Consider the following 12,074-nt stretch of genomic DNA (forward strand, 5'->3'; position numbering starts at 1 on the left):
TGAGTTTAATGAGAATTTGAAAAATTTCAATATCTGAGCATTTTGAAAGATGAATAACATATATTATGCTTTAAAACTTCACTCAAAACATTCAATTGCAATATTAAAAATAAGAAGACACAAGAAATAATAGTCATCAAAGATCATTAAATGCTTCTAACTTACATGCTGCAGCTCGGGTCCCCATCTACTTATTTCTTGGAAATCTTGGTGAAGTTTTTCAACATAAATATAGCTCCTGTGTTATCACAGTTTCCTATATTACAAAACATGTGTGAAACTCTAACAGATTATACAACAAAAAAAAAATATTTAATTCTTTGAGTTGTTCTACTTGTTAGCATTAAGTGCTCTGTTATTTGTTAGTATAAGTGATACCTTTGAAAGAAAAATGGAATAAAAATAAACAATTATCTCCAAATAAACAGCTTTCCCAACACAAACCATCAATCCCAATCCACTCCATTCTTTCATTGAACAACAACACAAAGTTAACATTTTCCTTATCAGAAAAACTGTTTCAGATAGATACCTTTCTACAGAAGAAAGAGCTATTACAACACACATCAGCAAGAATGATATGTGTGTGTGTGTGTGCCACAAGCCACGAATGGAACTCCTTCCTACATACTAACATGAACTATTCCATCGTGTGATGTTATTATTAGACTACACTCTTTCATCAAAAGGAGGGTGACATATCGTGTATGCACAGTAAACCCACTGTAAAGTCAAAACAAACACAATAAAAGTGAGGAGAAAGGGTAGACAGTTTTGTAGATAGGTATCTGTCTAAATACATTTTAAGAAAAATGTTAACTTTAGAAACAAAACTCACCTTTCTGCAGAACAAAGAACTAGAATCTCGTGTGAATAAGATGGTGGAGTGACTAGTGTAGATAAAACAATGAGCTTCTGTTTGAAATTATAGTACTATCCGTGAAGAATAACACCCATTCAGTTAACACACTGCTCCTCAAACCATGATATGTACAAGTAAAACAGAACAGGGAGGTTAGCATCAAGTACTACAAGATAGTTGCCTTTCCTTTAGTCAGTAATTTAAAATTAGCCCATTATGTGGTTTTGTGCTTAAAAACAAACAAACATATCAGTCTTTCAATAAATTGGATAGTTAGAATAATCCAAAATTGTGATAATCTGAAACCTGAATTTCAATTAGTTATTTACTTGCAAAACAATTAAATTGTAATTTCAATTAATCAGTTTGTTTACATGACTCTTATCAATATAACTGCTGTTCATATATAATTGAACATAACTGAGTAATCAACTGAATTACACAGTGCTAATAATCTCAACAGAAAGAGCATAAAGATAAGAACAAAAAATTAAAAGCAAGAAGACATCACCATGTACACAAACATTGAGGACAGAGTATAATTTATCTTCTGCAGTTCATTTCAACATATTTTTGAAAATATTAAGTACATCACACCCAGAGAACAAGTAACTTCCTGAAGAACATTAACAAATAACTAAGACAAGATTCCTCTATGATAAATTCATACTCACTTTCTTGTAAAAAAAAAAAAAAATGATTGTCGTATATATCAGTGATTTTGCCAAGTTTATTTTATAACTCCCTCTAGAATTCTTTCCCATTAGAGAGATGGAAACTAATTCGATCATAATTTCCAGTCTTATCATTCACTATAAAAACACACTTAGCACAAGCTCAGACGTCTGTCCATTGACCAACCAACAATGAAAGAAACACTGATCTTTCCATAACGATCTTGTATCATTCCAAAGCTAAAAGTAAAACTACAATGAATACCAGTGATTCACTCAGTACTTTATATTTGTGTTTTCCAGTTTTAATTATCGTTTCTATAAGTAAACAGTAGTTTGTGCACTGGGGAAGATGTAAGACTACAAATATGCTGCATTGTAGAATATGGGTTTTAAAACTGAAGACCTACTAAAGTATTTCACTTGAAGTTCTGATGTCGTACGCTTAACAAAATGTCATGTCTATGTTAGGGCAATGTATCATCTGTCAAAAATGTAGACATACAAACCGATGTATCTAAAGTCGTAACAAAAACCTCATATTTCACTTTCAAAAGTTAACCTCAGTTATTACATTATTAATAGAAAACTGAAAAAGAAAATATGTTCTGTACAATATAACGAACACTTACTTTTCTAGTTTAGTTCTAATAAATTATTAACAAAACATGTTTACATCTTTAACTTCTTATTCCTGCTATATAATCTATACTAATTTAGCGCCCTCTGCTGTCAATTTTTTATTTTTGCCAATTGGTTTACATGCGTTTTCAGATAATGAAGTAACATCAGGAATCGACTCCCTGATTTCAGAGTTGTAAATCCGAAGACTTACCGCTGTCCCACCGGGGACAATTATTTTTTGATGTGGCAAAATCAAATAATTCAACGTCTTCTACTCTCTATCAATTAAATTATTTGGCTTACACTTGATTTTCACGTAAAAGGTAAAACAAAAAAATTAGCACGTCTCAGTGAAAACTATAGTGTTTTATGTCGTGTCACATTTATAGTTAACATTCTTCGTAATGCGCAAATACAGAGAAAATTTCATGAAATAAAGCAAGTGTGTTTTTTATCCTTGAATAAAAATAATCAAGATTGTCATATAGTTTACTGACAGTGTTTAGAAACGTTTGAAATTTTCCAGGGCCATTTTTAATTCGATATTATGCGTATGTTTTCAGTGTTTGTCTGTGTTTAAATATATTGATGTAACGTGTTCTATCTTTGTTCACGTGCTTTATAATTATAATGGAAAATAAAGACAACTCCAAGTGACGAAAATCAACAGTTTATTTATTCTATAACGTTTTATATGTGTGTTTTTCTTAAAGAAAAAACATTGGACTAGTTATGCTATTTCTGCAATATAATTCACCGAGGGGAATAAAACCCCTGAGTTTATCGCTTACCGCACTATCCCGCCGAAAAAAATAACGTTTCTACAACGCCTGCTCACTTTGACCTAAGTTGTAGATTTAAATTCACAAACAACTTTAGAATAGAAATTCCGACATCAATGATGGTTACGCGTAACTTCCAAGTAACTTATTTACAAAATTTCCTTGTTGATGATTGATTAACTGGTTAGACGTGATTATTTTCACAACTGACATTGATGTGAAACACTCACCAATTATCATTAATTTCACGTTAACTCACTGCTTCAATAATTCATGTATTTATAATCATTCATGTTTTCTACATATTACACAAACCTTGTCGATTATTACATCATTATGAACTTTCTCTCTGGCAAAATTGTAAATTAAAATATTGAAAATATAGGTTATAATGTTCCACCTTGTTTAATTATAAAATCCATCGTACAATACCAATACATCAATAAGACAGTGCATTAAACTGTCTATTCACTAATTCTTTTGGTGTTTTTTTTTTCTCTTCCTAGAGTTGTTATACAGATGAGTTCGGGCCCGGCATGGCCAGGTGGTTAAAGCACTCGACTTGTAATCCGAGGATCGCGGGTTCGAATCCGCTTAACACCAAACATACTCGCCCTTTCAGCCGTGGGATCTTACAATGTTATGGTCAATCGCACTATTTGTTGGTAAAAAAAATAGCCCAAGAGTTAGCAGTGGGTAATGATGACTAGATGCCTTCCCTCTAGTCTTATACTGCTAAATTAGGGGTGGCTAGCGCAGATAGCCCTCATGTAGCTTTGCACAACATTCAAAACAAATCAAACCAGGTGATTTCTATAAATTTACTTTCTGCTAGCAAATCCTCTCTGGAGTTACCCAGTTGACAATTCTATCATCAAAGTACTACCAAAAATTTCATATAGGATGACCTTTGACTTAAAGTACCTGTTCTTCTAGATTTTGTAAATCACATAATCAAATCTTTTCAGTGCAGTAAGTGGTTTTTCTTAACACCTATGTGACTTTGAAGTCCTAACTCTTTTACAATGATAATTCCTTATCCAAATTGTGTCATCTTATGAAATAAGTATTATTTAACATTATACTGACCTTTTGTTTTCACAAACTAAAATAAGCCTTTCATGGTTAAAGTCACATATAACATTTTTATTATTCAGTCTTATGATAACTCCTTGAACCATCTAACCATTTCTTTCATATCTGCTTAGCCTTTTCTTGTCCCTTTAGTGGTTGTACTCTGAGATACACCCTTGAGACATTGTCCTTTGGCTTAATAACAGTGTTGATTTTCTACAGTATCTGCTGTAATAGCCAGGTTCAACATTTATTTCAGTTCCCTCTTTCTGTTTTCCTTTAGGAGGTGTTATTTTTTATTAAAGGCTTTTATCTGCACTTCTGGGCAATATGTCATTTTAAGTTATACTTGAAACAATGATCATTGTATAGTTTACTTCCTCCATTCTGTATGATTCATTTTCTAAATAATCCTTTTAGACTATTGCCAGAAAGACTTTGTGCTTCAGTACTAGTCCATATGACATCCTGTAACTTCTAAATCCTGGATTTAGTTTTGACATCTGCAACTTTAATTAATTCAAGTTCCATTACCAAAAGGAAAATTTTCGTCAACTCAGTTCTCATATTTTTCCTGTTATGATCACAACAGCTATAACCTGCATGCAATCCTAATAAATCCATCATAATTAATTAGGAGTATTTGGATAAGATAATAGGACAAGCCTTTCTATAAGTTCACTCAAAGTCTCTACTTTCCTTGATACCACTCCAAATCTATTGGGTAAAGCAATTACCAATACTTGATAATTGTTGCATCGCTCAACAAAAATATTACTTAATGTTGTAAAAAGTGGTCTTTTTAAATAGACACAAGAAAAGTACTTTCTTTGTTCACTATTGTACCAGTTCACTTTTGAAACAATTTCAAACTGAGGTTGCTTTTTGAGATTCCTTTTTTATTTCTGTATAAATATTAGTTGAATGTAACAGGCCAGTTGATAGCCTGCTTGATATGCTTCCCATGGTACCCTTCAATTATAGTGAAATATTGTTAAACTTACCAGTTAAATTATAGAGCTTAATTTGATAGCTTTCTTGCCAGAGTAGTCCAGGAAGTTACTGCAGTTACAGCAGCAGTGGTAACAGATGTGGATCAAATATGTTTTTTCTTTGCATAATTAATAAACGTGTCTAACGGTAAAACTTTTTGGCAGATAAAGAAAAGTTCAGCCTACTTGATTTCCGACATCTACAGATTCCTTTTCCATTTTTTTTTGGTCAAAATGTTCTTTTATACCTCTAAAATATACCTTTTTGCAATATTTTTGATTTTACTACAGCTTTCCAATACTTTGTTGATTTCTTTCTGCATTTCTTCAGATTTGTAATCCCTCCATTCATGGATCTTATGCTCAATCATATTTATTTTTGTCCTTAATTTTTCTTTAAATATTATGTCTCTTTCTGTTAACCCCTTTCTTGAATTTCTGTCAATTTTTTATATATGTATTCTTAATCTTCTACAATTTTTTAAAATTTTCCACTTCATTTTTCTAGTTTTATTTCCACAATTTAGTTACTTCCAACAGATGCAAGATCTTGCTCTTTTCTTGGGTTGTCATCTCAACATTTGAATCTTAGTCAAGAACTATGTTCCAATTCACTTTTATCATAATCTTGCTTCTGACATAAATGTTATAACGTGTTCTATTTTTAGGTGGTTTTATGTTATTAGTTGGTGAAAATAGTGCCAAGTCCAGTCCACCTAATGATAATAAAATAGTTTATTTATTCAACAAAGCTTTTTACAGGCTGTGTTCACTTTGACACAAACAACTTTGCAACAGAAATTCTGAGACTAATGATACTCATGCCCAACTTAAAAATAACTTACTTACAAATTTGTTTTGCTAATAATCAATTGAATAAACAAGATACCTCTATTAACACTGATATGAAACACAGATCATGAACTCATTCATTTACTGATTGTTGTATTTATAGCAGTACTCATTTTCTACACATCACATGAAGCTTTTCAATTATTGTGTCGCCATGAATTTTCTGTATAATTCTGCATCATTATCACCACAATTACCTCCATGTATTGAACATCTAAATTAAAATAATGAAAACATAACTTACTGCTCTTGGTATTGTACACAGTTATTAGATGACAAATAAAAGAAAAATAGTTCTTGAAGTAAGATAATAAAATATAGTAAACCTGTTTTTATATCATCTTTAGTATAACTAGAAAGTGTCAGTGTTCTTGGAAAAAATGTTATCACAAGTGTAATATTTGCTCACATTTTCTTCAATACTTATTACTTGACATTAGTACAAAAATCACAGTAAATTCTTTAGAAAGAAGGGAAGGTCACATCATAAAAGCAAAAATTCCACCAAATTAATTTATTTTCCAATACGTGTCAAAAGAGATTCAGCTGAAGCATGAGTTTCTCTTAATTTGTAATATAATAATTTCCTGCAGGTATATAGACATATTTAGTAACTGTTAAATCATTATGACAAGAAGTATCCTACAATAACATACAACAGATTTCTGACAAAAAAAACGGTACTTTTTTAAGTATCTTACAGCAAGACTTTGGGAGGTAGTGTTGAGGGAAACTGGTATACACTGAATAATCAACTGTCTTCTAGCAACTGTGGAACTTTTTTATGATTGAAAAAAAGTGCTCTTTTAAGGCACATGTGCAAGGAGAAAGGACTTGAGCCCAACCATACACTCTCTGTGCATGTCATTGGTATCCCATACTTTACACATATACACACACAGACATGGTTTGGACAAAAAATGTGTAATTTTCAGGTGATGATGTGTTTTTATGTATACAGGTGTGTACAGTTATAACATAGTTTTGTATTGTTATGAGTTGTTCACCTTAGTTATCACCTGAAGCTTTTTCACACTAAAATGAGAAAAGTCTGTCAAATAGAGGTGTTTTCCCAGAAAATGATATAGTGAACACAAACTGGATAGAATTGTTACAGATATTATGTACATTATATCCAAATCATTTTGGTGCTTTGCTATGTCATTACAATACATAGTACTATATTCAGTCCATATCTAATGAGTATGCATCTTGGCAATAGAACTGCAACATGGTTCCTATTACAAAGATTTCTGTACAAATTTCTCAACTTGAAAGAATGCCACTCCTCCCTGCTCATCCTTCACAGATCATCTGGTGTACAATGAGGACAGTTTTTCATCACCTGTTTCAACAGTCCAATTTCACTCAAATACATGGGCACTAAATCAGGTAATTTTGAATAGTATGTCTTTATATGAATTCCCATTTAATTCTCCAGTTGTAGCATTACTTGTGTCACTTTTGCAGATGAGTATTCTTTTCTAAATGGCCCTAATGCTGATAGCTGATCCATATTTCTTTTCTTCTTCTTCTTCTTTTTTTTTTTTTTTTTTTTGAAGGGGGGGGGGTATTTTATTGGCACAAATTAACCAACATTCCTTTATTTCCATTGAGTTCAATAGCATCCTCATCTTGGAAATTCTAAATTTTCAATTTGAACAAGTCTTTCTTGGGCGTACGAATATTTTATATTAGAAAGAGCTAATATAAAACCTTCCCAAAAGTAAAACCACAATATGTACAATGTTAAAATGTTTTAATACATGGCTTTATATCCATTGTGTTTGAAACACGACTTACTGGTATTAATTTAGTGTAGTCCACTCCTTGCATTTTAAACCTTCATGGGATTCACTCCTAAAAATTACTTATATAAATTCTGTTTTGTTTCAAGCACAAAGCTGCACAGTTGGCTATCTACATACGAGTCAAACACTAAATTTTAGCATTATAATCCTTCAAGCTTATTACTGTAAAAACAGGGTTGGTTGCTTATGGTGAAACTAAAAAGCAAGGTAAACAAAAGTTTCAACTATTGTACAGGTATAAATATGAACATAAATCATAGGTGATACACAAGTACAACAATGAACATAAATTATAAGTAATGTGCTGCCTTAGACGTAAACCTGACTTCACATCCAGCATATTTAAGGTTTTATTGTCTTAAATTATTAAACATCTGAACTAACTATATACACCACCCTGCCAAAAGTATACAGACATCCTTCTGGGTGCAGGGCTGATCTTCTAAGGAAGAAGAGATGTCTCCTTTATAAATGCTGGCCAACATACTGCTACTATCAGATATCAAGTAGTGTATAAAACTGATATAATGCCCCAGGCACTCAACTTTACTAGACAAGAGAGTCACTGTGGATTGCTATATGTATGGAAGGTTAGTATGCATAATTAGGGCAATGAGTGACCATCATATGGCCACCATGCATCATTGTTATGAAGAGAAATAGTTGAAGGTAAAAACACAATTAAGTAACATCCAGGTAGAGGTTCAGTGACATCAACATAAAATAAACATGTACTCATATAAGTGGTCAATAAATGATGAAAGGTCAGTTTCACTGAGGTCCATGCTATGATCTGTGACCAAATACCATCAAAACAAACTGTGCAATTAGCATTAAACAAAATCTGACAGTTCAACAGGTCTAAAAAAGTGATCATTACACATTCCATCCTATGATGTATACCACTGCCTGGCCATACAAGGAGCATAAACATTTGGAATTTTGCCAAAAGGGTAAGCAAAAATGTTGAGTTATGAAAGTATGGTGAAATTAATGGTCACATACAAGTATGGAAACAACCACATGATCACATACAAGTATGGAAACAACCACATGATTCACATACTGAAAACTGCCTTGTACTAACAATAAAGAACAGTGGTAGAAACCAACATACAATGAATGGATGACATGGCATATACCTACACCACTAAAAGAAAAAAATACTTATTAAAAATACGTTTCAGAGGTTTCCTCTACATTAGAGACACAAAATCTAAAGCCATAGTAAACCAAAATCAATAAATGATAGATTGATTGTTTCCAATATTCTTGAAAGATAAACAAGGGCTTTTTTCTGTTAACCATCTATGATTTAGATCTAATAAAATAGGTAGTGTGATAGCTAGTCAACAGCACCCACCACCATTTCTTGGACTACTGTAATTGAACACTAGAATTTGACCATCACTCCTGTAATGTACCCACAGTTCAAAAGCAAAAATTGATACTTTTATGGTAATGAATTACAAACAATTACCTCTTTATAGTAACCATTAGGTCCCACATAACCCATAAGAGAATGTGTTAATAAATGTACATATTCATGTGCCATCCTTATTAGTTAATTTAAAACAAAGCTAGCCTATGACTTTTGATAAACTTATCTCTGAAAACCCAACCTTTTCACAGTACATCATAGCTAAAAACATTTGTTCGACATCATCTCATTTTATGCTGTCAACTTAGTAACACAGTTCCTGTACCACATGGACATTCTGGCAAACATCTACTTTTACATGAGTAGAAGTTAAAACCATGTCATTTCATAATATACAGCTGGTAAGGATTACATCAAATATTCACAAAAACTGAATGAGTAATCAAAATTAAGTTGGTTATCACACAAATAATTAACTAAACAAAATTAGTTTCTGATTATACTAACTATCCAAGTAACCAAAAACTGTGTATTTGTTGTTAAGCACAAAGCTGCATAATTAGCTACCTAAGCTCTGTACAATTACAGTCTTGTAAGTAGTTAATTTCTTTACTTGAAGCTCATTCAATTTTGATGATTTAAGGGTTCTGGATTTTATTTCCATGACCACTAAATTTGCTCATTCTGTCTTTGTTAAGGCAGATTGCACTGTCAGTAATTTGTGCTTGCACAATCTTTGTTATGGCTAACTAAGTCTATCTGTCACTGTCAGTTAGTTAACAGTTTCCTATATCAAAATTGTCTATCCAATAATACTTATCTCTTCTCACCCTATAGCTCTGTCTTAATGAAAGTTTCTCTTCTCCACCCATCTAAGCATTGGTATGAATCTTACCTCACTTGTTCCAGTTTTTATACCCCACTATATTGCTCAAAATACGTTAAATCTTCTGATTCTCTCCACCAACATCCATACACCCCTATACCAGATCCTTATATAAACTCTGCATTATTACTTCTTATTCATGTGGGAAGGAGAGTGGGAGGAGTTAAAAACTATAGGAAGTACATGTTAACCTCTAAAACACACTCACCCCCCTCTCACACTATAGCTAGAATCCAACACTGACAAGATTGAGATGACAGTGAAGGCAAGATCCACAGAGAAAGCATCTGCATAGAAAATAAGTTTACAAAAATAAGATGTAGTAACAGCACATTAGTGGGGTCGACACTACTTCTGGAACATGCATGCTCTTTACCCAAATAACATAAAATTTAAGTCCTAGGCAGTATAGGTTGACTAATCACAGAAGCAAAATGTTAGCATTGTTAGAAGAACAAGTATTCTTCCAGACCCCAGTCAGGTGGACGAGGTCCCACAAATTATCATTGGAATTATAGGGCTCTAGACCAAAATATAAATCCAAAGCATAGGAAGCAAGGTCATAAGCACTACTGTTGACTTAGTGTTTATAGTAATGTAGTATTATTGAAACCCAACCTGAAAGTTACAGAATGTTGCAAGTTGAATCACTGGAATTAAAAATAGAATGTAAGCAATGGAAAAGTGGGCACACCCTCACCCAACCCTGAAGAAGTGCAATATGTGACAAACTGAACTCAGAATTATGGGACCTGTCATGCTGAACTCAACCCACAGAAAATATTACCAAACTTGGAATCAGCTGGTCCTACTCCCATCATACCTCTGGGAAAACCATACAGAGTCATTAGTAGCTTCACTTTCTTCTCTCTCAGTGGAATTTTGAGTTCAAACATCACTCGTGAAGAATAAACCTCTGTCCACCACTACAGTGACACAAACACTTCACTAGAAGAAATGGGAGGGGAGTGCCATGTTAGGGGATCCAAAGGAATGATGCTCTGGAGACACTGCAATAGGTGGACAACATTTTTTTTTTGAAAAGTAGTGCAGATTTGGAAGAAAGCATACTTGAACATGCAACACCTGCCACCAAATATATTCCAAATGGAAATAGCAAAAGGGTGCCCGACAAAGAAGAGAAGTTATACAAAATATTGCAGAAATTACTCTGAAATTTCATTTTCTTTATTTTGCAAATTAAAGAAAAGAGACAACAAACTCCAGACCCAAAGAGTCAGATCTGAAAAAAAGGGGGAATTGTCTAAAGTGTAAGTATTATAAGGAAATCCTTTTAATATTGAAGAGAAATCCACAGCAAGCACATTAAACCATTGTCATAATGTTCCACCATCAAGAAAAATGAACAGTAACAAAAATGAAGAGCTTATATATAGATCTGGGATGGGTACACATTAAAACAGGTGAAGAGAATCACAAGATTTAAATCATTAAGGGAAATATTGTGAGTTATAAAGGGTGGAGCAAGAAAGGTAAGATTCATACTAATGTTTAGACAGGCAGAGAAAAAAACTTCCACTGTAATAAAGCTACAGTGTGTGAGTTTCAGAATTTGTGCTTATCCTGTCTTTGTTATGACTAACCTACTGAGGCTAGCTACCATTGTCAGTAAATTGTGCTTGGTCTGTCTCTGTTATGCCTAACTTTCTAGGACCATCAGTAATTTGTAGCTGTTAAATAGCTGCAATGACAACTATCTAGCATTGTTTTTCACTAAACAGAGGTTTTGCTAGTTTCTAAAAAGATCTGGGGCTTGAACCCATAGATATGTGAATTTTTTGCATGTCAGTATGATATTAATCATGCTTTAATATCCTCATTTTTTTAAGACACCAGCTGGGAATTCATGGTACTGTCAACTAGAACAGAACAAGGAAAATATTTCTGCCACTAAAACTGCTTTCCTTCTTAAACTGGTAGCTACAAGGAAGGATACTTGATTGCAGTACTTGCTATTTAAGTTTTTTTCCTTCTTGAACTGCTGACTAGAGATAAGGTGACTGGTTATCAGCACTCACTGCAAAACCTCCTCTTCTACATTTTACATGCTATAGTATGAGAAACACTTAACTAATCAATTAACTGATTAATAATTACCACTAATTTCCCAAATCT

At 32.9% G+C, this 12,074-nt stretch overlaps 1 protein-coding gene across 5 annotated transcripts in view; it reads right to left on the reverse strand.

The window, feature by feature from the left end:
- unc79 (UNC-79 domain-containing protein) overlaps positions 1-2,257 on the reverse strand; it is a 152,653-nt gene extending 150,396 nt beyond the window's left edge. For all 5 annotated transcript variants that reach the window (XM_076483502.1, XM_076483501.1, XM_076483500.1 and 2 more), the window contains exons 1-2: positions 2,169-2,257; positions 166-256 (exon numbers count right to left, since the gene is read on the reverse strand). In XM_076483502.1, the coding sequence (XP_076339617.1) occupies positions 166-187 (22 nt within the window). In that variant the 5' untranslated portion in view covers positions 188-256; positions 2,169-2,257. The remainder of the gene's footprint in view (positions 1-165; positions 257-2,168) is intronic.
- Positions 2,258-12,074: the final 9,817 nt, after the last annotated feature.

Source organism: Tachypleus tridentatus, chromosome 13 (genome assembly GCF_004210375.1).
Source record: "Tachypleus tridentatus isolate NWPU-2018 chromosome 13, ASM421037v1, whole genome shotgun sequence".
In the NCBI taxonomy this organism is placed as follows: domain Eukaryota; kingdom Metazoa; phylum Arthropoda; class Merostomata; order Xiphosura; family Limulidae; genus Tachypleus; species Tachypleus tridentatus.